The following is a 26,603-nucleotide window of genomic DNA, read 5'->3' as shown; positions in this document are numbered from 1 at the left end:
AACTACGTTTGCTCAGCCTTGGGCCCCGGGGGCACTGGGCACCAGGAGATAGGGCTGGGGGTTAGGCCACGCAGGGTGGCCAGAGCTTCTCAAAATTCCTTTTGCAGTGTGCGGGAACCCCGGAGGCGCAGGGAGAGGGCACTCCTGCTCCAGCACCTGGGGGATGCCTGGGAGGCAGAACACCCCGAATTTTCAGGCCCACGGGTGATGGGGAATACATTTTCTGCACTCAATCCTTGAGCGGATTAATCCTGCTTGCTTTTTCTCCATGCCCTCTGGCTGCGCTGTGGCCTGCCCCTCTGGGCCCTACCCACGTTTCTGGGCTAGAGCAGGCATTCTCCACCGCCAGCTCTGACCTGGGCGGGAAGTGGGCTGTTTGCCCTCCTGCTCTTGTACACGAGGGAGCCGTGGCCCTTTGTCTTTCTTCTCTGTCCCTTCCTGTCTGGAAGCCATCACGTGGCCCATGCAGGCTCAGGGTCAGGAGCCTTAAGGTGGAAAGGAACCCAGGTATTCTGAGAGTGCTAGTCTGGGGGGCTCCAGGAAGAAACACAGACCAGGACTCGAGGGCTCGGGGACAGGGCTCTGGACTAGGGAAGGGGTGGAAGAAAGTCCCTCTCCCCTAGGATGTCAAACTCACCAGGCCAAGAGGCAAGTTAACACTGATTTATCTGTCCCGTAACATGGCTGCTCCGGCAGAGCCGGGCAGGGACCGCAGGAGGCTCAGGCAGAGCCGGGCCGGGGCCGCAGGAGGCTCAGGCGGACGTGTCAAAGAGGCGGTCGATCATGTCGCCCACCTGCTCCACACGGTACTTGATGTACTTCTCCGGGTTCTTGGTGAAGGGCACGCTGCCGTACCTGGCCAGGCGCTGAGGTCAGGGGCAGGCTAGCAGCCTCCCCAGCTCCACCTCAGCCCAAGGCACTTCTGCAGCGTGCCCCTGAGTGATGCCCGTCTGGCCCCAGAGCAAAGCGCAAGGCACTGGCTCTGTCACCCACACCCACATGCCCCTCTGCGTTTTCTCGAAGAAGCACAGCACAGAGACCCAGCAGGGGAAGTGAAGGGCACAGGGCTGGGGAGGTGCAGGCAGAGGGCTCACCTTTGCAGAAAGGCCCCATAGGTCTCCCTGACAATATTTTTCTGTGCTTGGCGAATCTTGTCTCTCTGCTCCATGTCAGGAATAGCCCAGGCCTTCTGGATCTTGCACAGTTCTTCAAGGCCATCATTGAAACCCTGGCCGCCAAAAAAGGTAGAAATAGAAGCGACCCAAAGACAAAGACTCCAGGCCCGTGTTCCTGCAACAGCAGCAGGGAGCCCCGGAGGGGAGGGGACCCCAACTCACCTTGAACCGCTCCTTGATCATCTGCCGCTCCTTGTCCCTTAGCTGGGGGAGGTGAGAGAGGGCAGAGAAAGTGTTCCTCAGAGCAGAACCGCCCGGCCACTGGCTCCTTCCCCAAATGCCTGAGCCCAGCCCTATCTCCTGCCGCGTGGTGGCCACAGGCATCCTTCGCTCTTCCCATTTTTTTCCCAGCGACACAACAAAAAGTATCACACCTGCTAGACACCCCTTCCCAGCCCAGGCCCTCTGCGCACCTTGACTCCTGGTTGGAACATAGGTAGATTCTTCTCAGCGATGTAGTCAGTCACCTTTAACCAGCTGCCCGGTGGGGAGAGAAGCAGAAGGCAGAGCAGGGACAGCTCAGGCTGCTGCTTCCCGGGGGCTGGTTTGTTTTGTTTTGTACATCTCTGGATCTATTAGGGGAGGGGTGCTCTGCAATCGTTAGAGGCACAGCTAAGCAGAGCACAACTGAGATTTTCCTTTGGAAAAAGAAAATGTTGGGGCTGGTGGCTTTCAACACTAAGAACAGGAAACAGAATTCAATACATTGAACAAGCACTAGTAGCTGCACTTCACATCGATCTCCTGGAGAATAAAGATGAAGAAGCGGAGAAGCGGATGAGAAAGGAGGGAGGGAGCAGAGGACAGACAAAGCGAGCAGGAGGGAGACCACTCAACGCAGAAACACCAGGGGAGAGACGGGGATGAGCAGCAGTGTGAGCGCAGCAAGTTCAAGTGCTCTCCCGACCTCGCTCTTTGCCCAGCCTCACATCCCCACACCCGTGAGGCAGCCTCTGGATTCTTCTTAGCCTGCACCCTTGGCACCCGGCCCTCTGGAGAGGCTGCCATAGCAGCCCCAGGGAGCAGGTGGTGGTAGAGGGGGCTTCCCTCTCCGTCCTGTGTGGTTAAACAGCAAGGGGAGCACTGGGTCCACAGGGGAGCACTTCCCCACCCCCAAAGCTCTCTGACTGAAGCTCTGGTAGGAAGAGTGAGTGAAAGATTCGAGCCTGGGGGGTGAGGGGAGGGTGCGGCGGGGCCCACCTGCGCTGGTAGGTCTGGATCTGCTGCTCAATGTGCTCCCGGTAGGAGCGCTCAGCAGTCTTCTGGGTCACAGCCACCAGCTGGATCAGCTCAGACCTGGGGCGGGGTGGGGGGGCGAGCAGAGGGGGACCAAACTGGTTTTCGGGGCCCAAAGGCTGCTGGTCTCCACAGCAGCACCCGCGGGGCCTGCCCCACACCACCCCAGGTCCTGGGACTCCAAGGGGCAAAGCGCTGCCCTCCCCACCTCGCCAGGCAGAGGGCACAGGTGGCCCCGGAAGGGCGGGGGCAGGGGGGAGCCTCGCGTGCGCACAGGCCCCCTGCAGCCACTCACTTCTCCAGGGCCTTGAGGATGTAGTTGTAGTTGTTGTGCAAGAAGATGGCGCTCAGGGCCGGGTCCTCGTACACCTTGGACTTGCTCAGGAGGTTCAGCTGTAGATTGCCCAGAACCTTACCTGCATGGGGAGGCAGTGGCGACATGAGGGCAGTCTGACCAAAACCACCCAGTCCCTGGCCCTTGAGCCAAGTCCAGGCCTTGTCCTTGTCCCTTCTAACCTCGGACTCCACAAGCCTCAGGAGCCCTCTGCCTGGCCCTGCTCAGCCCCGCAACGGGAAGTTAGGTTACAATTCCCAAGGTCACGGAGAGGGCTCGGGAGTGGTCGGGGAACAGCAGGAGGGCACAAAGGAAGGGAGGGAAAGCCAGGGAGGTGGGTGCCCGGGGCTGCCAGCGGCACTCACAGATATAGGTGCTTAGCAGACGCTTGCTGAACTCGGAGCTGTAGCTGGTGGCAGAGGAACTGGTCTCTGGGAGGAGAGAAGACCGGTTACTGCAGCCGGGGCAGCAGTCAGGACCCTCTCTGGCCTTCCTTCAGCCGTGGAAACAGCTGTGCAAGCCCTGGGAGGGGCCCCTGAGCCTTCCTCAGGCTGACTGGATGCAGAGGCGCTCGGGGGTGGGGCTGCTGAGCTGCTGGGCTCCTGCTGCTGCTTTGGGGAAAACTGCCTCAGCCTCTTCCTGGAACCCAGGGCAAGCCCCTCTCCCCTGACAGTGAAGGCTAATGAGCAGCCCGTGATCAGCAGGAAGGCCGGCAGGACAGGAGTGGTATGCCCCCTGCCCCCCAGCCCCGACTCATGCCGGGTACTATCTACTCTCAGGCCCATTTATCCCACTGTGGGCTCCCCACAGCCTCTCCCCCTTCTCCCATACTGGGCTCCTCTGCAGCAGCAGGAGGGTGGTGGTGTATGGGGAAGGATGGGGGAGGCAGGTGCTGGGATAGCCTGGGGGGGCGTAGGCAGGGTGCCACCTGGATAAGCTCAGCGACAGAAAGTGGTCCTGCAGGGAGCTGAGAGAGTTGGGAGCGCCCCAAAGAAACTCATGTCCTCCCGGCCCCTGCTCCCCACTAGGTCCTGAGTCTGTCCAGATGCCTCCGTCCCCAAGAAAACTCACCCATGGGGTTTCAGAGGGTAGGATGGGGCTGCAGAGCCCTGCTGCTTACCTCGGGGGTCTAAAGGAATATTGTATGTGTCCCCAAGAACTACGGAGTGAAAGGCGGCGCACTCAGAGGGGAAGGGGGAGAGACAAAGAAGGGAAAAAGACGCAAAGTGCAAACACAGGTTAGAAACTGTGTCCCCAGAGTCAAGCAGACCCCATCCCGTGACAGCCAGAACACAGCAGGACACACCCCAGCTGGACCCCTGAAGGTGAGGGAGCACGAAGCCAAGCGGGGATCTGGAGAACTGCAGGCCAGAGGCCGCTCCTGGCTCCCTCGCCCCAAAATGGAGGGAGGGGAAGGGCCCGGGGACCCAAACAGGTTGGGTTGGGTCTCGGTACTCAGAAATGCCAACCTCCTTCCATGCCAACCTCCCCAGCTCCAATGCCAGGGCAGCGGTCAGTGGGAAGACACCGGGCCAGCCCTGAGACAGCAGCCCACAGAACGGTCAGCTGTGTGACTAAGTGGGAGGACAGGTGAACGCAAGAGCAGGTGGAGGAATGTGGAAGGTGGGGCAAGGCAGGCGGGCCATCTTCGAATCAGGGAGTGCCACTCTCCAGAGTGAGGACGTCGGAAGGAGTGAGAAGGGAGGGAGGTCGGGTCAGAAAAGGAACCGTCAGACCCCACTCCACCGGCTGGGGTTATCTCTCCCAGAGGTGGCCGGTCACCCCACGTCTCCAGACAAGAAGGAGGAGTCAGGGACGGGTAGAGGGCCCCACTGGGAGGTGCCAAGTACCTTGGGAGGCCAGCATGGCCCCTGCCGTCTCTTGGAAGTCTAGGAGCTGCTGTAGGAAGAGGATGGCCTGTGTGGGGAGAAAACAGGTCCAGGAAGAAGGTCAAGGGCAAGACCTCAAGGTCGAGATCACCTCCCAAACACACCCCCTTGGACCATTCCACGGCAAGTGCAGGGCCAGGGGTCTGCCACGTGAAAAGGGTGGTTGCAAGCTTCCTGCCCTACTGGAGACGCCAAGGACTTTGCCATCCATCCTGCCACCAACACGCTGGCTCTGGGCTAGGCCGGGCCCCTTTCCCTCCCCAGGCGACCTTGAGCAGCACCTACGTTGCTTGTGAGCTCGTGCACGGTGCCATCCTTGGGCATGTTGTATTCCTTGTCTGGATCATTCTGTGGGAAGAACAGCCCAGCTTCTTGAACCTGCTCCCAAGGCCTTGGGCCCCACCCCAAGCCCCAGGCAGTCTGCGCTTGGTGCCACCTCCTGGTAGACAGGGGTCAGGGCGCCCCTCAGGCAGGCAGGCTAGAGAAGACGGGAGAGGAAAAATGGGGCAGGAGTGTCACCCCTGCGGGCTTCGGAGCCCCCGGGGAAAGAAAGGGAGGTGAGTGGGTACTGACAGGAGACCAGCAGCCCCTCTTGGCGGCCTGCCCTCTGCAGGAGCTCCTGAGGCCGGTCCCTGGCGGTCCTGCCCGCAGCAACTAGGGCCGCGGGTGGCCCCGGAGAGAGGGAGAGCACCTTGATGTTGTCAGCAAAGTCCTCCAGGGCCTTGGCTCCAACGGTCTCCATGGAGGTGATGAGGCCGGGCAGCTTGTTCTTGGTGCTGGCAGCCGTACCCTGAGGAAGCACACGGCTGCAGGGCGGACCCGCTCCTCGCCAGCCGCTCCCCTGCCCCGCACCGCAGGGCCTCCCCTCCTGTCCTGTCACCCCGAGACTGGGTCCCCTTGCCCAGGGCCCAGCAGAAGCTGCTTCCATGCAGCTTTGGAGCAGAGGTGCGAGAGTGGGGAAGGCGGTTCCCCCTCCCTGGGTCCCCAAGGGTCTTCCCACACACATACCTGGAGCACCTGGTCAAACTCGGGCTTGGTCTGCTTCAGGTGCCGCAGGATGGGGAAGACGGTGAGCACGGCGGAGAAGTCGTGCCGAATGATGGCCTTCCGGGCCGCAGACACGATGTTCTCCCCTTCGAGCATCAGCCCGTCCAGCGCATCCTGCGAAAGCAGAGCAAGGCCATGGCTCACGGAGGGGGCAGAGTGGTGACAACTACCTCCTAGGGACGGTCAGGGCCACTGGAGGGGCTGGGGGAAGCCAGCATGGCCCAGCAGGGGACAGCAACCCCCCCGCCCACACACACACAGTGGGGGTAGCTCTAGCTGAAGGCTACTGGACGGCAGCTCTGGCCCGAAGCCCAGCTTGCGCAGCGGCAGGTGTGCGGGGACATCTGGTCAGTTGGGGCCCGGGAGCCTGGTGGGGGTCCCCATGGCTGGGGACCAGGGCAACACCTGGATCAGGGAGTCAAAGGTCTTCTTCTGATGGTGCTCGGGGATGACGTCCGTCAGCAGCTGGTACTCGCTCTGGGCCAGCTTGACGAAGGCGCTGACGCAGTGAATGTAGGCGTCGGTTTCCACGTCCAGCGTGTCGTCTCTCCCTGGGGGGACAGCAGTGCCCCTGAGCTGCTGGTCTGGGGGCCGCCGCTTTCCCTGCTGGGGGGGCATGGGTCTCCCCAGCTCCTGGCCTGCAGCCCAGGCTGGCAGCAGACGTGGGGAGGAGGCGGACTGTTCTGGCAGAAAGCTGAGAGGATTCCAGCTGGCCTGACTGCTTCGAAGGAAAAAACAGGGCTGCAATCCAGCCTGTCCTGGCTTCAGTTTCAGCTCTGCCAGACAGTGTTCATGTCCTAGAGCATCAGGTACTAAAGATGTTGGGGAGATGGATGGAGGGTAAAGAGGGAAGAGTCCTACATCGGCTTCCTGGCTACGGTGTACCTGTCCCCAGGACTGAGGATTCTGAATCATACTAGAAAGAGGACGGTCAAGGGTGGGTGAATGGCAGTGCCCACGTCAAGGTGGCAGGCACCATGGTCACCCATCGGAGAAAATGCCGGGCCACTGAAGGCAGTTCTCAGCCCCACCAGACCTTCTGGAATGTCTAAGAAGGCAGTGGGCTATGGCCTAAGGAGGCTAGCTGGCATGGGATCAAACTTTGAGAAGGGGCCATGATTCCCAGAAAGGGAGGGCTTTCTTGCTGGTCAGCTGCCCCAGGAAACCCAGGACCCACTAGTGGAGGCTGGGGCAGGGGGCGCCCCCAGGCAACCTGGTCCCACAAGCAAAGGAACGGGCTCCAAGTCAGAGCTGTTGTTGGAGTCGGATGTCAGGGCTCCCTGCTCTCCAGGGAGCCACCTTCCAAGTAGCGGCAGCTTCTCCCCTTGGCCCAGGCCCTGAGAGCCAGGCACACACGCCCATCTGGAGAGAGGCAAGGAGACCTAGTGCCCAAAAGAGAGACTTGAGAGAGAGAGGCAAACAGGCCTGGCTCATCTTCAGAGCAGAGCCCTCTGGGGACCTCTGCCAAGGCAGCGGCGGCTGCCCTCGGGCTGGGCTGCGGTACTCACCAGCCAGCGGCCCGTGCTTGTCGTTCAGGGCCTCGGACAGGTGCTTAACTCGGAAATCATGCTCGTGACCTAGCGAGACGTCGGCCGTACAGACACAAGCAGCGTTTATCCAAGGGCCGGGTGGGCTGCCCGTCGGGACAGGGAAGAAGCCCTCGATCTCCAGGAGGGGACGTGAGATGGGGAGGGGGGCAGGGGAAGGGGCACCGGAGAGGGCTCTGAGCCCCTCCTCTGCCGCGGACCATCTTGGGAACAGCCATTTCAAGCCTGACTTGCAGTGCCCCAGACCGTCCTTGAGAGCTGGTTCTCTAAGCCCGAGGCCAAGAGAGAAGCCTGCGGGACGACCAAGGAAGGTTCTGGAGAGCTTCCGGCAGCTGCGGAGGGTCTGATGCTCGGCCCACACCACCATATTTGGGGGTGGCCTGGAGGCCTAGGCCAGCTTGGTCCTGCCACTGCTGGTCTGAGCGTGAAAGGGCTGCCCGTCACAAAGAACTTTCTCTGAGTTCAAATAGGAGACAAGGACAGAGACAGGGAGGGAATGGGTAGGAAGCCTCAGGGAGGGCAGAGCTGCCGTCAGCCAGATAGGACCAGGCCAAGGCCACGACACCTGCCCCTGTGCCAGCTGGAAGGAGTGGCACCAGGGACCTGCTGTTCCCACCCCTGCTGCCCTCTCAGGGACTCTCCCGCGGCCCTCCTGGGGGCTTGGAGGCTCTGCCCTGCCACGAGAGTGGACACAGGGTGGAGGAGGAGGGAACAGGAGAAGAACACAGGGTGATTACCTTCCAGAGGAATGAGGTTAGAGCCCCCCTTTTTCCCATCTAGACCATGCTGGGAATACTGTTTCAGAAGGTTCTGAGCCTTACGGATCGTCCCTGTCACCAGAGCCACACAGAGAGAAGACAAGAAGACCTAGGAAATGAGCGAGAGAAAACAGCAGCGGGCCTCCACCTGCCCACCCCCGCCCAGAGCCCCACACCCTGCCCCCCAACAGTGAGCATGCCCACACGCCGTCTCTCCAGCAGGCCCCTTCCAGGACCCCCGGAGGCGCTGCACAGGGACAAGGAGGAATGGGCACGGGGTGTGCCCCACATGGGCTCCTGATTCTGCTCCTGACCCTCACCGCTCTGGATCTGAGTTCTCTTTAGGAAGCGCAGTGGGTGAAGGAGATGAGATGGGCCAAAAAGCCCATCAGGAGAAGCCCAAAATAAAAGACACTATGGAGTGCCATGTAAGTTGGACCAGACTGGGGCTCCGGATGGGGGAGCTGGTGATGACACTCTCACACCCAGAGGGCACAGCCAAGCTGGCAGAGTTTGGGGAACCTCTGAGGCCGAAAGCCCCATGCCCCGGCCCGAAACACTAGTAGGAGTCAGAGCTCCTGGGCATGCTCAGTGCTGGGATGTGGACACACGGAGGTCGACGGAAAGCAGAGCCCAGGAGCTGGTGAGACGGGACTGAGCTTCCTGGGAGAGCGGTGCCCAAGACAGAAGGCTTGGAAACCCTGAGGCAGCCTGGCCCCGTGCACCAAAGCCACCTGAACCCCCAAAGCAATCAGAGAAAACTCAGAAGCTCGGCTGGGGGGGTTCTCGGAAGCCAACACACAGAGCCGGAGGCAGGACGGTAGACAGGGGACATGCTTCCGGCATGGAGGAAAAAAACAACAGTTAGTATCACAAGTGAAGTCAACAAAAACAAAATCCCAATGCCTACAGCCTCTGGGGTCAGCCACCCCTGTGGGAATGAGACATCTCAGGGCAGGAAAGGGGGGAGATAAAATAGCATTTAAAAGAGACGAGGATAGCTGCTTTGTTAATAAAATGCACTGGGAGCAGGGAGGAGGCCCCCCACATGTAACTCTGGTCCGCCTTCCCTGGAGACTCCTGCGTTCCCTGACCCCCAGCCGTGTCCCGGAACAAAGTGAGGCTGCCTGGGTTCTGGCAGTTCCCCAAAAAGCTGGGGGAGAAGGGACAAGGTCTGGAGTGGCTTTCTGTTTAGACCATGTGACAATTAGCTACTAATGACCAAGTTCAGGGTCCCGGCTCAGCATCTGTCTCCCCGTGTTCTCCTCATTCAGTGAGCAGTCCTGCTAATGAGCGAATCAGATTCCTGCCCCACAGCCGGCCGGCAGGAGATGGGCTCACACAGGGGCCATGAGGAGGCTCGCCGGCTCATGGGTGTGGACGGAGACCGAGGACACTGATCGGGGCAGCTGTCAAACCCATCAGGTGCCCAATGACCACGGAGACGCTGAGATTGGTATTAAATTACCAACCGACTGAGGCCTCCCTTGCTCCTCTGAGGCAGGAGCAGATGGGTCCCAGGGGCCTGGCTCCCTAGTTTCCCACATCAGTCCCGACCCCTGGCTGCTGACAACTCCGGAAATTCTGCAGCAAGCACAGGGATCCTCAGAGCCTGAGTCTTCCTCCGTGGCCCATAAGCCAAGAACAGCCTAGGCCCACTGCAAGCCCTGCCACGGCCAGCCAATACCTGGGGGGCGGTATAGACCAGGTCTGCCCCCACCCCATGGGCCTATAAGAGAAGAGATGGGGAAGAGAGCCCAGACCAGCTGAGGCAGGCAGCCTCACGGCCTCACGGAGGGAGACAGCCCCTGCCCAACGCACAGAGGCACAGGGACGGACCGACGGAGTGTCAGCAGCCGCGGCCCAGCAGGCTGGCTCAGCACAGCGGTAGGAGCAGGTTTTTAGGTGATGGCCAGGAGACCCACGCCGGAGGGGAGATGGCGGTGCACCTCCTGCTGGGGCCACCAGTCCTCTGCTCGCTTGGGCTCCTGAGGGCAGCTTTCTCCAAACCTCAGTTAAAGGCCCGAGCAGGAGCAGGTGCTCTCTGAGGGGCATGGGCAAGAAACACTCTCCACACAGCGTTGTCATGAGGGGTGGGTCCCGGTGGCCACACCGGGTGTGTTCCCGAAGCCACAGCTTGGCAGTGTGGGCTAAGGTGCAAGCAGACCCTGGCTCTCGAGCTTTCTCTCCCTGGTGCTGCTCACAGCAGCCCCTCGCCCTGCAACATCCTAGCTTCTCCAGACTGCAGCTGACACACGAAGACATTTCACCTGGAGCGTGGAGCCTCAGCAGATGGGGAGTCACCTGCTTTCTGTCCTCTGTACCTACAGCCGGGGGTCACTGTGAGGACAAGCTCTGGAAGGGCGGATGCTGCTAACCCCAAGGCAGCTGAAGGCGACGCAGGTCCCACACGGCCTTCCGGCGGGGGCTGAATGGGCCGGGGTGCGGGCTCACCTGGCCTCTTGATGGGCTTCTTGGTGGGCGTGTCTTTCCTCTTGTTGGGGATGGCAGGGGAGTAGGGAACCCCAGAGGAAGAGCTGCTCTTCCGGAAATGCTCCTTCAGGCCCTTGATGGAGCGGTCTAGCTGGCTGGAGCGAATCTGGTAGTAGACGTTCATGAAATCTGAGGAGAGAGGGGGGGGGACAGCTGTGGCAGCTGGGTCCCTGCCTCTCTTTCCCCTCTAGATGCAGTGGGCAGGGCAGTAGTAGAGCCCACCGTTTCGGTTTGCTAACTCATTCCTAGCACCTGCTGTGGCTCCCAGCTATCCATATAGCCTTGTCCCAAATCAAGCCATCTTAAAAGAGGGGAGAAAAACAATAGAGATGTTAATTAAATTTTGAAGGTCAAGTTCTTTGAGATAAAAAACATAAAATTAGGGGGCACCCAGGCGGCTCAGTGGGTTGAGCGTCTGACTTTTGATTTCAGCTGAGGTCATGATCTCACAGGTTGTGATATCGAGCCCCCGTTGGCCTCCACGCTTAGCAGCGAGTCTGCATGAGCCTCTCCCTCTGCCCCTCCCCAGGGTATGCGCGCACACCCTCTCTCTCTCAAACAAATAAATAACATCTTTTTAAGAATAAATAAACATCGAGATCCACCTTAGTAAGGGGTCAAAGGATGTGAGCGATTTACAAGAGGCAAAGAGACAACAAATGGCAGTGAATGAAAAACACTATGTCTTCAGCCATTCGTGACATGCAAATTTTTTTAAAAAGGACCATGGCATCCCCAGCTAAGATAAATAAAATTAATGAAGAAGAAAGAGCCGTGCGACCATTGATGGCTCTTTGGACTGGCCCCGCCCACCTGGAAAGGAGCTGCAATGGCAAAAAGTTACAAACCTGTTTGGCCACTTCTTTTTTCGTTTTTATTAATACATAATGTATTATTTGCCCCAGGGGTACAGGTCTGTGTATCGTCAGTCTTACACATTCAACAGCACTCACCATAGCACATACCCTCCCCAGTGTCCATCACCCAGCCACCCTATCCCTCCCCCCACCCTCCAGCAACCCTCTTTGTTTCATGAGATTAAGAGTCTTTTACTGTTTGTCTCCCTCCCCATCCCATCTTGTTTCATTTTTTCCTTCCCTACCTCCCACGACCCCCTGCCCTGCCTCTCAAATTTCTCATATCAGAGAGATATAATAATTGTCTTTCTCTGATTGACTTATTTCGCTCAGCATAATACCCTCTAGTTCCATCCATGTTGCAAATGGCAACATTTCATTTTTTTTGTTTTTTTTTTTTTTGATGGCTGCATAGTATTCCATTGTAAATATATATACCACATCCATTCATCTGCTGATGGACATCTGGGCTCTTTCCATTGGTCGGCTACGGTGGGCATTGCTGCTATACCGTTTGGCCACTTCTACCTGATAGTTGCGTCTTTGAGAAAACACCCAAAGAACTCCCTACATAAGGAAAGCGTCCACACAAGTATGCTCGCAACAGGACTATCTATCAATACTCAGAACACTGGAGAATCCAAAAATGCAAACAGACGGGGAAATACACCATTTCAGCAGTTCCCAACCAATGTGTTGCAAGGAGCTCCAGGGTAAAAAAATGGGCCGAAGCACAAGGGTCTGGAGGTGTCCACTGGCCTCCCTCTTCTCCCTAAAATTCTCCTGCTGAGCCCACAGTCTCCCAAAGTGCTGCTTTGGAGCCGTGGATGTGTTCACACAGTCACATAAGCTATAGATTTACTGCTCGTATTATTATTTCCTACTAAACTTTATGAAAAAAAAAAAAATCCAGGTGGATTAAAGAAATAAAGGGGGAAAGGAGAGCACTGCGTCTGGCCCTGCCACCTGGGTCCTCTCACCTTGGTTGCGGCCGTACTCCACCAGCCAGCGGGAGATGCGGATCACGTCCTGGAGCACTCCCTCGGGCAGGTGCTCCAGGGGCACCTCCTCTTGGACCTCCAGCTCATCCTCGCCACTGATCAGATCCAGGATGAGCACAGGGGACACGACCTTGCTGTGCCTGGTCATCAGGCTGCGGAACTCGGACTCCAGAGACTCCTTCCCGCGCTCGAACAGCAGCTTCTATGGGGACAACGGGAGGAAGGAAGGGAGAGGGCTCGGCTGCTTCAGCCTCCAGGAGCCCCTCCTCTGCCTTCACTTCCTTTCACCCAGAGAGGAAACACCAGGAAGCCCTCTCTGCTTCTGTCTTTGCCTTGTGGTCCTTCAACATGTAAGTTCACACGTGAAACTCCAAGTTTTACAAGACTCACGGGCTTCACAAACATGGGCCGATGATTTTCCCGCTGGGCCATTACTCTGTTTTCTCGTTAGAAAAGGTTCGTGAGAGAAAACAAAAATAGATAAATGGAACTATGTCGAGTGAAAAACTTTGGTTCGCAAGTGACACCATCAAAAAAGGGAAAGGACAGCCACAGGATGAGAGAGAACATAGGCAAATCATACACTGGGTAAGAAACAGCCAGCCAGAACACACGAGAGAACAGAAAACATGCGTCCACAAGAGAGAGAGCACGTGAGGGCTCGCAGCAACATCATTTGTATTTGCCAAAAAGTGGAGTGTCCAGCACGTGGCGAATGCGGTCTCTCCACACAATTTGACGTTCCTCAGCCAGACCACGAACAAAGCATTGACACACACCACTGTGTGCCCGAATCTTCAAAACATTATGTGAGGTAAAAGGCGGCAGACACAAAAGTCACATATTGTATGATTCCATTGCTATGAGAAGCCCGGAACAGACACTCTGGAGGAACAGAGCACAGACTGTGCCTAGCACAGTGACTAGCAGAGGCTATGTGACTGGGGAGAGAAGCGGAGGTTCGGGGCTCTTGTTTGGGTGATGAAAATGTTCTCAAGCGGGTTCCAGGGGTCCCGTGCCACTCTGTGATTATGCTAGAGCCACTGAGTTGCCTCCTCTAAGCGAGCAAACGTTATGGCAAGTGAGTTATAGCTCAATAAAGATGTCTCCGAAATGAGAAAGGAAGGAGTTGGGAGTGTCCTTGCTTGAACGAGGAGGACGTGCTCTCGGGGAGACCTTCGGCTCATGTCTCCTGTAGTCTCTGTCTCCAGCCCACCCCCAAGTTCTAGTCCAGCTCTTTACTCTATAACCCAAACTTGGCAGAGACCCCCCCAAAAACAAAGTTCTCTGAGCCCTGACACCCCAAACTCAAGAGCCCCCCCCCACGTGCTGCAGTGCACTGATGACACTGGTGTGTCCCCACTGGTGACTCGTGTTGATCCCACTGTCCTTCAAGGCAAGGAGGCAGGGCCGTGGGTGGTCAGAGACCACTGGCTGGATACCAGCCAGTGTCATACCCAGTGTGACATATGAATGTCCTCATTTCCATCACAGAGCCTGATGGCAGAAACTCTGGGAAGTGCTGCTCTAAACAAAAGCTTTCTAGGTTGGAGAAAAGCCAGGTTCCCATCTTCCATTTCTCAGCTTACTCCCTCTTCTGGGTGATACACATACACTCAGGGTGAGAACTGTGGTGCCACCAGGAGGGTGTGCCCAGTGACTGGGTCCGAGTTGGCCCTTCCTCTAATGTTCTTCCCGCTCTGGGAGGTTGGGGCTCACTTCTCCTGTCTGCATTCTCCCCTTCCCTCAGCGCCTTGAGTAGATCTCACTTCCCAGCCTTACCCCACCTTGCTCTGGTCACCTACAGCCTCTGATACTGAAACGCAAAGACAGAAAACAGAAAATCAAACATGAAAACATGAATGCAGGTTCCTAGAGCAGTCAAGTTCACAGAGACAGAAAGGAGAATGATGGTTGCCAAGGGCCGGGGGAAGAGAGGAACAGTGTATAGTGGGTAAGAATTTCATTCCGGGAAGATGGAAAGAGTTCTGGAGACGGATGGTGGTAGCGGCTACACAACGTCCATGTAACTTAATACCACTGAGCTCTTCACTTAAAGTGGTTAAAATAGTAAATTTTATAGTACGTACCTTTCACAACAGAAAAAATACAAACGTGCGTATAAAAATTAAATGTTAGATTTACATTTGATATGTAATTTAGAGTTGAGTTAATTATAAAAATGTATTAAGAATGTATACCTATAATTTCTGAGACAGAAGTCTTAAAGCCTGAAGTACGCATATCGTATTACATACTACTCTGTCTCCCACTATGTTCTCCTTTAAGAAGGTCCAGTGTCCCTCATGGGACCAGGGCGGGGACTGGTGTTGCCCAAACCTCCCTCCCGCATTAGCCCGCTGGCCCCTCACCACTTTGTTGAGCTCTGGGCTGTCCGGGCTATTGTCCTGGAAATACTCCACAGCCTTCTGAATCTTGGCCATGCTCCCAAGGTACTCCTCCAGCCTGCCTGTGGGGCTGTAAAGGGAAAGAGCTGCTTCAGCCTGGGCAGAGGGAAGATAAACAGGCAGGACCAACTGGTGTTTGAAAGAGAAGAGAATGGACACAGGGGACTCCGGGCTCAAATATATTCAAACCCTCCCTCCTGAAGCCTAGAGTCGCTGGCCCAGGAGGTGTCAGCAATGCGAGCCTCTGGTCCTACTCACCCCTCCCTGATGATTTTCTCAGTGTCACTGGCCACATGGTAGTAGCTGATGACATGGTCCAGGCAGGAGAGAGTCTTCTCAACATTCTCCTGCAGCCGCTGCAGGTTCTCCGTCTGCTTGTGCACGGGGATGATGGAGTTCTCCAGCTTCATAAGACGGCTCTCAAAGGATGACAGGATAGACACCTGCGGGGGACAGCCCAGTTTTAGGACTCAGGCTTGTCTCAGGACCGCTTCCACCCACGCATGAGGTCTTCGGAATTTGCTGCCTTTTCTCTGGTTTTCTTTCTTTCTTCCTTTTTTTTTTTTTTTTTAAAGACTTTTATTTATTTTTACAGAGAAAGAGAGCACAAGCAGGGGGAGTGGGAGAGGGAGAAGCAGGCTTGCTCGATCCCAGGACTTTGGGATCATGACCTGAGCCAAAGGCAGCTGCTTCACCAACTGAGCCACCCAGGCGCCCCTCCTCTGATTTTCTAAATAATAAAGTCCATGAGGGAAGGGATAGGGTGTCCGTGTTCACCACTGTATCCCCAGCACCTACTATGTGCATAGCACACGGTCCAAATAAACCGGATGAAGTTTTTGACTTGAAGGCAGACCGTGCATCGAATGAACTCCTTCCAAGATAATCACCGCAGGATGGCCTCCCTTCCACCCCCGGAAGCCAAATCTCAATTTCACTTCTCTCTGAAGCTTTCCTAGACTGAACAGGAAGTAGTTTCATACAGAGTAGCCTCAAATGCATTGCTAGTACCTTCAAAACCCTCTCTCTAAGGGCGAATCTCCATTACGTAAGGACGAAGACTTTCTGATTGTGTTCTTAAACACATACTCAAAGTCTGCGTCTACTCGATATGAGCTTTTCCAGTCTCCTCTGGAAGTAAGGAAGGAAACTCCTATCTGGTGAGCGCCTGTTGCAGACCAGGCACTATGCAAGACACGCTCCCGTGCATTGGCTCCTATGACCTGCACAGCCACACGGGAAGGTTGCCACTGCCTCTGTTAGTAGACGAGTTAACTGAAGCTCAGTGTTACCTGTCAGGAGCCACACAGAAATCAGTGGAGGGGGCACCTGTGTGGCTCAGTCAGTTAGGTGTCTGCCTTTGGCTCGGGTCATGATCTGGGAGTCCTGGGATCAAGTTCCCCATCGTGCTCCCTGCTCAGCGGGGAGTCTGCTTCTTCCTCTGCCCTTCACCCTGCTCTCTCTCGCAAATAAATAAATAAAATCATTTTAAAAAGGAAGAAGTAGTAGTGGTGGTGGTGGTGGTGAGGCGAGGACCAGATCCCAGCTCTGATTTCAAAGCTCCTTCTACCCCTCAGTAGAAGGTTGAAGGCTGAGTTTTCTCTACCCTCAGTAATCTCAGAATCTCAGGCCACTCTTGCCCTCTAGTCATCACCCGAATTGAGGACGACACACGACCACCACCCAGCCCATGTAAGTCAGGCTCGCTAAATGTTGGCAGAAGGAGAGAACGAAGAACGGAGAGCTCGCACCGAAAGCTGAAAGTCTGTGCCAGCAGGAGCTGCGGCATCCTCAGAGAAGGGGCAGAAAAAGGGAAGGGAGCTAGGGAAGAGACACCCCACACAGCTGCTAGAGAAACCCACACATTCCCGCCGTCACCCCCAGGCTCGAACCCGGCTCTCCTCCAGTCCGGAGGCCTGTCTGCCCCTCCCACCTGAGAGGTTACTCACCATGTTTTTGGTGAGCTGGTCGCTCTTCTCCAGGCTGTCTCGGATGAAGGACAGCGTCTCCTCCTCCTGGGGGAAGCGGAGGGGGACATATTACAAGAAGCTGGAGGCTGAAGAACATCGCGTCCCGGACCCACGGCCTCGCCCCCAACCCCATCTCCTCGTAGGGAGTGCTCCCTCCTTGCCCTACCCCCCGCCCCCCGAGTAGACGCCCCGGCCCGGATCTCGGACCCTTCCCTCACCTGCTCCCCATCCCCAGCCTCACCTGCTTCAGCTTGTCCTCAATCTCCCGCCGCCGGGCGGACGCCTCCTGCGGGGGTATCATCGCCTCGACCCAGCGGCTCCCACCGCCCAGAACCTTAGCTCTCCGTGCCCTCTCGGCTCCCGTCTCCGCCACACCCACTTCCGCCCTTAGCCCCGCCCTGTGGCGCGTTAGTGGTGCCATATTGAGAGTGGCAAGCGGAATTGGGCTTGCGCAGAACCAAGTAGTGGGCCGGGGCAGGTGGCCATCTTGGGTGTGGCAAGTGCGGCTTCACTGCCTTGTCAGAGAAGGTTCCCCAGCGGCGTGGTGTCGCTTCGCCCGCGGGACGGGTGGAGTTCACTTGCGGGCTTCGTGTGGCGGCCGACTGCGGCTGGGGAAGACCATAAGTTTGTTTCCCTAGTTCGCATTTTGTGTCCAGGCACGGATATCGCGTTCCCCGCACACGGCAGCACAGAGCGTGTCACATAGTAGGCCCAGAACGTGTGGTCAGTTGATGAGCTTCTCTAACGCCTCTGCCCAGAGCCTCCTCTAACCACAGCTTCAGGGGAGACATTCCTGGATCAAGGTTCTTGTGGGGTTGGGGGTTCAGCTTTAACCGTAAGACTCAGCTCTTGCAAAACCTGTTGTCATTCCTTCCTCCATGCCTTCCCTGCCCACCCTGCCTCTGGCCCTGGTCCTCGGGGAAGTAAATAGCCGTGTGGATTTGCTCAGTTCTTCTGTGGGTCCAGCATCCAGGCAGAGGAGGATAGACAACGAGGTATGTGCTGGTGGGTGAGAATATTTTGGGATACCAAGCCCTAGTGTTCCCAAGGCCCCGCCCCCCCCATCCCAGGACCCACCACATCCAAGAGGAGGAAGAAATGGGACCCAGAGCCTGGAGAGGGATTGGGGAGCTCTTCTGTTGGGGCAGGAGGACCATCTCAGATATGGTGGGTGGCCAGGAAAGTGGGGTTGTAGGAAATCTCCAAGTGCAGCCCTGTTAGATATGGGGAAGATAAAAAGAGTCATTGTGGGAGGGCACCTGCGATTATTTCACCCAGGCAGTCCTTGTGCAGTCCTGAGAACGAAGGCGAGTGTTTAAACAGTTAGGTGCCACTGTACAGAATGAGGGCCTGGAGGGCTACGGTGGAAATGACTCTAGACTCCATAGACCAGCCTAGAGAGCCCCCTTCAGCATCTGCCTCTCTGAACAGCACCTAGCCCACTGCAGTTGCTCAAGAAAGATATTGATCACGTCTTGCTCTATAAGTCTGAGGATCCCTATGTTCATGAACAAATACTTTGAACTTGGCACAACATCATTGCATTTTTTGCAAATAAACTACATATCTGTGTGCTTTTTTGATTTTCTCAAATCTCCTTCACTAACTATAATTTGGTAGCCAGCTAACCTATATCAAGAGCCATGTTTGTCCATCTCTGTTACAAACACCACCCTTACCCATTATCTTGTCTAATCCTCACAATAAACTTAAAAGTCAGGCACAGCTGTTTTCTCCCTTTTGCAGATGAGGAAGCTCAGGCTCAGAGAGGTCAGGTGCACTAAGTCAACACAGCTGGCTGGGAGAGGATTACCCCCCACCCGGAAGGCTGAAGGCTGCTTCCCGCCTCCCCATGCTGGGTGGCTCAGGAGTGTTGTTTGCCACTATGCAAAACCACTAATCTGATTTTCAAGAAAACCCGTTGTAAAAAACAGGTTCTATTTATGACAACCGTGTCTAGTAAAAGGGAAACAGAATGAAAGATGAGCTTAAATTATTCTCCTCTCTCTTTCTCTCAAATAATAAAATCTTTTTAAAAAAGGGGGGGCCCAGGTGGCTCAGCCAGTTAAGTGTCTGCCTTCAGCTCAAGTCATGATCTCAGGGTCCTGGGATTGAGCCCCGTATCAGGCTCCCTGCTCACTGGAGAGTCTGCTTCTCCCTCTCACCCTCACTCTCTCTCTCTCTCTCCCTCTCAAATAAATGATTAAAATCTTTAAAAAAATAAATTACGTTCATCCCAATGTCAGGGATGTGCTGACAAGTAGACACTGATGAAGTCGAAGCTGTCCTTCCCCAGCTACTCTCAGCCCAGGCTGCTTTAGCAGAAGTAAAGGAGGAGCAAGTGGCATTTCAGTTACAGCCGCAGGAGCCTTGCTTCTCATTCGGAAACTTGTGCAGAACACAACGGTGGCAATCATCGCCAGGCCCCCCACTGCCCTCTCACAGAGATCCTCTTCCCAGGGTAAAGGAGGGTGGTTGAGCTCTCTCCCACAACAGTGTATTCATTTGTTTGGTAGCTTCCTAATTCCAGACGTTGGAATTCATTTGTTTTCGTCCTGAGGAACCAGGTGTATAAGTCCTCCAAATGTTTCCTGGGCCCGGAACATTTGTATGCCAGGACATATGCCTATGGCTGGGATTACAGCCATCGGAATAATGGCTGACTCACTGCAAAACAGGAAAACACAAACTCCAAAAACAGTAAGTAAATGGATGATTCAGTTTCTCTAGTTTCTAAAGGTAATGAGTTAAAATTACCTTTCCATTAAAACACTTCTAAGGAAACAAATTTTCCTTTTTTTTGGTAATGATCAAAAGTAGCCTGTCTTGCTCACTGAGAAACCACCAGCCATTAACAGTGCCATCTGATAGAGTGGTCAGGAGGGTGTTTTTTCTTTTCTTTTCTTTGAACTCCTCGCAGATACAAAATAAGAGAAAGGACCAAGGTGTCCAGAACCCAGGGGTGGGCAGCCTTTCATGTGCTTTCTTATAAGGAAGAGAGTGCAAAGGATGGAGTTAGCTTCGAAACACCTATGGGCACAAACCTGCGGTTTGGTTTTCAAACTATTTTTTTCCCAGAGATTTTATTTATTTATGACAGAAAGAGAAATCACAAGTAGGCAGAGAGGCAGGCAGAGAGAGTGGCAGAGAGGGGGAAGCGGGCTCCCTTTTGAGCAGAGAGCCCGATGTGGGGCTCAATCCCAGGACCCTGAGATCATGACCTGAGCCAAAGGCAGAGGCTTAACCCACTGAGCCACACAGGTGTCCCCTATACTTTGATCATCTTTCAATATCAATATCAGAGATCTCCTGCGTCCTTTGCACAGTGTTTCTCGGAAGAGATACAATATAGCAACACCGTCCTCCATTAATGGACACTTGGGTTCTTCCCAGGTTTTTGCTATTGGAAACTCCACCCCTATGCATAATGGCCGGCACATCCCGCACAGACCACCCCTGTACAGACATCTACACATTCCTAAATTAAAACATTTACTCTAAAAATCTGTAGAGAGGGGCATCTGGGTGGCTCAGTGGGTTAAGCCTCTGCCTTCGGCTCAGGTCATGGTCTCAGGATCCTGGGATCAAGCCCCACATTGGGCTCTCTGCTCAGCGGGGAGCCTGCTTCCCCCTTCTCTCTCTTCCTGCCTCTCTGCCTACTTGTGATCTCTCTCTCTCAAATAAATAAATAAAATCTTAAAAAAAAAAGAAATCAGTGACATTGAAAACAGGACATTAGTAGGGAAAATCAAGGAAATCAAAACTGTTCCTTTAAAAAGATCAATAAAATTGGTAACTTCTACTCAGACTACTCAAGAAAAAAAGGGAAGACACAAATTACTAATATCAGAAATGAAACAGGGGTCATCATTACTGATCCCATGGACATTAATAATAAGGAATATTATGAACAACTCTATGGTCTGAAATTTGATAACTTCGATGAAACAGGCCAATTTACTGAAAGACACAATCTATCAAAACCCACACAAAGAGAAGTAAATAATCTGAATGGGACTATATCTATGACAGAAATTTAATCAGTAATTAATTTCAAAACAGAAAGCACCAAGTTCAGATGACTTCTACCAAAAGTCCAGATGAATTCTACCAAAGATTTAAGGAAGAAATGATACCAATTCCCTACACTCCGTTTTAGAAATGGAAACAGAGGAGATACTTCCAGGCCTATTCTAGGAGGTCAGCATCACTTTAAAAGTAAAACCTGCTGAAGACATTACAAGGAGGAAAAACTGCAGACCAGTATCTCTTATGAATACAGATGCAAAAATACTCGAAATATTAGCAGATCGAATAAAACAATGTCTAAAAAGAATTATACACTGTGGGATTATTATGTAAGTGAGATTTAGTCCCAAGTGTGAAAGTCTGGTTCAACATTTGAAAGTCAATTATGGGGATGCCTGGGTGGTTCAGCCGGTCAAGTCTCTGCTTTCAACTCAGGTCATGGTCCCAGGGTCCTGGTATCGAGTCCTGTGTGGGCTCCCTGCTCAGGGGGGAGCCTGCTTCTCCCTCTCCCCCTGCTCATCCTCTCTCTCTCTCTTTCTCCCTTTCTCACTGATAAATAAATAAATAAATAAAATCTTTTTTGAAAAGGTCAATTAAGGTAATTCATCACATCAACAAGCTAACGAGAAAAAATTATGTGATCATATCAATAGATGCAAAAAAAGCATTTGACAAAATCCAACATCAATTCATAACAATTTTCATGAAAAAACCAGGAATAAAGAGTAACTTCTTTTTTTAAAAAAAGATTTTATTTATTTATTTGACAGAGATCCCAAGTAGGCAGAGAGGCAGGCAGAGAGAGAGAGGAGGAAGCAGGCTCCCCGCCAAGCAGAGAGCCTGATGCGGGGCTCGATCCTAGGATCCTGAGATCATGAGGCACCCCAAGAGTAACTTCTTTAACTTGATAAAAACATCTACAGTGAGCTTATAGCTAACATCATTACTTTTTAGTGAGAAACTAGATAGTTCACCCTAAAATGGGGAGCAGAACAAGCTTGCCCACTCTCACCAGGACTACTGACATCATGGTAGGAATCCTCACCCTTGCAAAGAGAGAGGGGGAGGCATGTGGGAACGCTGTACTTTCTGCACAATTTTTCCTGTAAACCTACAATTCCACTAGAAAATAAAAGCTATTTATAAAAGAGGTTTACATGGCATATCATGTTTAATTTTTTTCTTCAATAAAAGTAAGTTTGAGGGGCATCTCGGGGGCTCAGTCTGTTAAGCATCTGACTCTTAATTTTGGCTCAGGTCATGATCTCAGGGTCATGAGATCGAGCCCCACGTTGTGCTCTGTGCTGAACGTGGTGGATGGAGCCTGCTTACTATTCTCTCTTTCCCTCTGCCCCTTCCTCCCCTTTGTTCCCTCTCTTAAAAAAAAAAAAAAAGTAAGTTTGAGGAAATTAAGAGATATAAACTTCTGGTTATGAAATAAATGAATCAGGGAGATAAAAAGGACAGCTGAGGGGCACCTGGGTGGCTCAGTGGCTTAAAGCCTCTGCCTTCAGCTCAGGTCATGGTCTCAGGGTCCTGGGATCGAGCCCCGCATCGGGCTCTCTGCTCAGCAGGGAGCCTGCTTCCCCATCTCTCTTTCTCTGCCTGCCTCTCTGCCTACTTATGATCTCTCTGTCAAATAAATAAATAAAATCTTTAAAAAAAAAAGGACAGCTGACATCACCAAAGGCAAGGGAAGCAAGGGCAAAAATGAACTATTGGGACTTCATCAAGATCAAAAGCTTTTGCACAGCAAAGGAAATAGTTAACAAAACCAAAAGACAACTGACAGAATGGGAGAAGATATTTGCAAACGACATATCAGATAAAGGGCTAGTATCCAAAATCTATAAAGAACTTATCAAACTCAACACCAATCCAATCAAGAAGTGGGCAGAGGACATGAACAGACATTTCTGCAAAGAAGACATCCAGATGGCCAACAGACACATGAAAAAGTGCTCACTATCACTCGGCATCAGGGAAATACAAATCAAAACCACAATGAGATCCCACCTCACACCAGTCAGAATGGCTAAAACTAACAAGTCAGGAAATGACAGATGCTGGCGAGGATGCGGAGAAAGGGGAACCCTCCTGCACTGTTGGTGGGAATGCAAGCTGGGGCAACCACTCGGGAAAACAGCGTGGAGGTTCCTCAAAAAGTTGAAAATAGAGCTACCCTATGACCCAGCAATCACACTACTGGGTATTTATCCTAAAGATACAAATGTAGTGATCCGAAGGGGCACGTGCACCCGAATGTTTACAGCAGCAATGTCCACAATAGCCAACCTATGGAAAGAGCCTAGATGTCCATCAACAGATGAATGGATAAAGAAGATGTGGTATGGGGCACCTGGGTGGCTCAGTGGGTTAAGCCTCTGCCTTCGGCTCAGGTCATGATCTCAGGGTCCTGGGATCGAGCCCCGCATCGGGTTCTCTGCTCGGCAGTGAGCCTGCTTCCCCCTCTCTCTGCCTGCCTCTCTGCCTACTTGTACTCTCTCTCTCTCTCTCTGTCAAATAAATAAATTAAAAAAATCTTAAAAAAAAAAAAGAAGATGTGGTATGTATATACAATGGAATACTATGCAGCCATCAAAAGAAATGAAATCTTGCCATTTGCGATGACGTGGATGGAACTAGAGGGTATTACGCTGAGCGAAATAAGTCAATCAGAGAAAGACAATTATCATATGATCTCCCTGATATAAGGAAGTTGAGAGGCAATGTGGGGAGTTTGGGGGGTAGGAAAAGAATAAATGAAACAAGATGGGATCGGGAGGGAGACAAACCATAAGAGACTCTTAATCTCACAAAACAAACTGAGGGTTGCTGGGGGGAGGTGGGGAGGGAGAAGGGGGTGGGGTTTTGGACATTGGGGAGGGTATGTGCTATGAAGTGTGTAAACCTGGCGATTCACAGACCTGTACCCCTGGGGCTAATAATACATTATATGTTAATAAAAAATAAAAAATTAAAATAAAAACAAACAAAACAAAAGAACAGGAAAAAAAGACAGTTGAGAGAAGACAGTCAATAATATAACAACTTTGTGTGGTGACACATGGTAATTACACTTCCAGTGGTGAGCTAATGTACCTAGTTGTCCAATCACTACCTCATACACCTGAAACTGACATAACATTGCATGTCAGCTCTACGTGACTTAAGAAAAGTAAGTCTGAGCATCTTTCTTATTCAGTGACCACACTAGTTTTGCAAAATCTTTTGTATATTAAAGAAATGTGCTTTTATCGTTTATGTGCAAACACTTTATTTTTTCCTTTTTCATTATTATGTGGCTTACTTCTGTTGCTGCTAATTTTTTTTCTCCTAGAATTTTATTTATTCATATGGACCAGACTTTTTATTTTATAGCTTTTGGATTTTGTGTTTTTCATGGAAAGGCTCACTGCAGGTAAGCTCTCTTTTTCTTTTCTTTTCTCTTAAACCTCTTTGGTTTGTTCGTATTTATTTATTTATTTACTATAACAATGATGTTTACATCACTGAGCCATCTGGATTTTTCCCAAATGGATAACCAATGGTCCCAATGTCATTTCTTCAATAATTCATCATGCAGTCACTAGTTTGAAATGATACCTATAGCATAAATACGTTCCGCATATATTTTAACCTATTTTGAGGGAGTATATTCTGTTCCACTGAACTACTTTTCCCTCTGTCAGTACCAGCATCATCAGACCAGTTAAAGGAACATAACTTTATTTAACACACGTAATGTTGCATATTTCCTCCTTGGCCTTTTTTTTTTTCTTCTCAAAAAAACTTTCTAGATATTCTCTGCTTTATTTATTTATTTATTTGGTGAACTTTAAAATCATTGTCACATTGCAAATTGAATGTCCTCCCCTGAGTAAACTGGTTTGCATTCAGGTCTTCAAAGAGGCTGGGACCTTGTCCCCTTGAGGGATGGAGGCAAAGTGTGACTTTGGAGAGGGGGTCTGGAAAGCCAGCCCAGAGCCTTCCTGGTGGAGCCCATGCAGTGACCAGCAGAGAGCAGGATTTGCTGCCAGGAAGAGCCTCACAGGCAAAGGCTAGAGCTGAGGAGCGGACGGACCCCAGGGAGCCCCGGCTGGGGGCAGATCAAAGGCAGGCAAGAAGCAACGGGTCTTCACAGTTGAGTGCAAAAGCCAGAGGGAAGCTTGGCCTCCAGGGCTGATGGCGTGAGGCGGGGGACAGGAAGGCCTGCACTGGCCTTCTAACGGCCTGCCTCCCCCGCACCCAGCCTGGGTCCGACACAGAGACGAGTCTCTGATGACCTGACCAAAAGCGCGAGATGGCTCAAGCAGGAGGACGAGGGGGGAGTGGGAGCACAGAGAGAGCACTGAAGCCCCAAGCTGACCGGGTGGGTCCATGTCTCCGAGTGGGGACCGGAGGGGAAAGTGGTCAGAGGGCGTCTTTTGAGACAACTGTGAACCTCTCTGTTCTGCAAATCCCAGCAACATACTCACAAGGAACAGAAACACCAGCAGAGACGTGGCTGCAGAGAATCGCTACCCGCTCCGGCCCTTCTTCAGACCCCCCACACCCTACCCCTGCTTTCCACCCCGCCCGCCTTGTCACCTTACGCAGAGTGGGACCCAGGAGAGGTCTGTGGAGCAGGTGGCAGCCTGGCCTTGGACACATCTCCTCCAAGGAGTATGTTCTGTGAGGTGGCTGGCTCCTGTTAAAATCCCAGCCGATGCTACAATGACATACAGCAGGGGTGAGAGCCGGGCTGGGAGGTGAGATGGCCCTGGCCTGCTCCCAGCCCCGCCGGCCACTAGCTGAGCTCTTGAGGGAAGGGAAGGCCCCGCTGACCAACACGCCTTCGGAATTAAGTAACACAGCATATATAAAGGGCCTGGCATACAGTAGGTGCTCAAGCAATGTTCAGCAGTTCCTACCCCAGATCTTCACTGGCCTTTCTGGCTATAAACGGGGCGTATTAGGAACTATATAGGGGTCTGCAGCTACCACTGCTTAGAAATGTGTTCTAGGGGCACCTGGGTGGCTCAGTCGGTTGAGCATCTGCCTTTAGCTTGGGTCGTGATCTCAGCATCCTGGGATCGAGCCCCGAGTCAGGCTCCCTGCTCATCGTGGAGTCTGTATCTCTTTCTCCTTCTCCCCCTGTGCTCTCCCTCTCTCTCTCTCAAATAAATAAATTTTTAAAAAGATTTTATTTATTTATTTGACTGAGAGAGAGATCACAAGTAGGCAGAGAGGCAAGCAGAGAGAGAGGAGGAAGCATGCTCCCCGCTGAGCAGAGAGCCCGATGCGGGGCTCGATCCCAGGACCCTGAGATCATGACCCGAGCCGAAAGCAGAGGCTTTAACCTACTGAGCCACCCAGGCGCCCCTCAAATAAATAAAAATTTTAAAAACCTTTAGAAATATGTTCTAAATCTCAATAAAGCTACGGGGGGCAGGAATATGTTCTGAGTTCCAAACTGTTGGTTTATCCAGAACCTTCGGAACCCCCTACCTCCTGCTGTCTGTCCCAAACCAGTCCTAAGTCACTGATAGCACCTGGAGCAGCCTGGCTGGTGCCGTGCCCTGTGGCCCTACACATACCACAGCCCATGTTGTCCCTGGGCCCAGGGAACTTTTGCTTCCAGGACTCTGGAGAGGCCTTGTCGTGGGCCACCAGCTCGGACACCAGCCACCTGGCAGGAGGCTCTCCGCTGTGTGGATCCAGAGAACGACCAACACTTGAGGGAGCTTTTCAAACTCTAGCTCCCAGTCAGCCCCGCTTAGACAAGGCAGGGATTGGCTTCTGATCCCAAGGTTAAGGCCTGGCTGGAAGCCAGCTGGGGAGGCCAGTCCCTAAAGGCCACATGACTCCTCATGGCTC

At 53.1% G+C, this 26,603-nt stretch overlaps 1 protein-coding gene across 8 annotated transcripts; it reads right to left on the bottom strand.

Moving 5' to 3' along the window:
• Positions 1 to 647: 647 nt before the first annotated feature.
• On the bottom strand, positions 648 to 17,093 carry EXOC7 (exocyst complex component 7). 8 transcript variants are annotated; one of them, XM_032870559.1, is made up of 21 exons: positions 16,957 to 17,093; positions 16,695 to 16,760; positions 15,004 to 15,188; positions 14,710 to 14,815; positions 12,317 to 12,539; positions 10,441 to 10,608; positions 7,966 to 8,058; positions 7,190 to 7,258; positions 6,087 to 6,232; positions 5,643 to 5,795; positions 5,326 to 5,424; positions 4,920 to 4,982; positions 4,596 to 4,662; positions 3,866 to 3,904; positions 3,111 to 3,176; positions 2,707 to 2,827; positions 2,376 to 2,471; positions 1,589 to 1,652; positions 1,338 to 1,379; positions 1,095 to 1,228; positions 648 to 855 (listed from the first exon to the last, which is right to left on the bottom strand). In XM_032870559.1, exons 1-21 carry the CDS (start codon positions 17,014 to 17,016, stop codon positions 753 to 755), a joined length of 2,163 nt encoding a protein of 720 aa, XP_032726450.1. In that variant the 5' UTR covers positions 17,017 to 17,093; the 3' UTR covers positions 648 to 752. The 8 variants fall into 8 exon arrangements, with proteins under 8 accessions (XP_032726450.1, XP_032726451.1, XP_032726452.1 ...); XM_032870560.1 differs by lacking the exon at positions 3,866 to 3,904; XM_032870561.1 differs by lacking the exon at positions 7,190 to 7,258.
• Between the last annotated feature and the right edge of the window lie 9,510 nt (positions 17,094 to 26,603).

The sequence above is a fragment of the Lontra canadensis genome, unplaced genomic scaffold (assembly GCF_010015895.1).
Source record: "Lontra canadensis isolate GAN:19392208 unplaced genomic scaffold, GSC_riverotter_1.0 scaffold41, whole genome shotgun sequence".
NCBI lineage: Eukaryota > Metazoa > Chordata > Mammalia > Carnivora > Mustelidae > Lontra > Lontra canadensis.
Note: the sequence above shows the minus strand (reverse complement) of the source record. Positions and strands in the feature narration are given on the sequence as shown.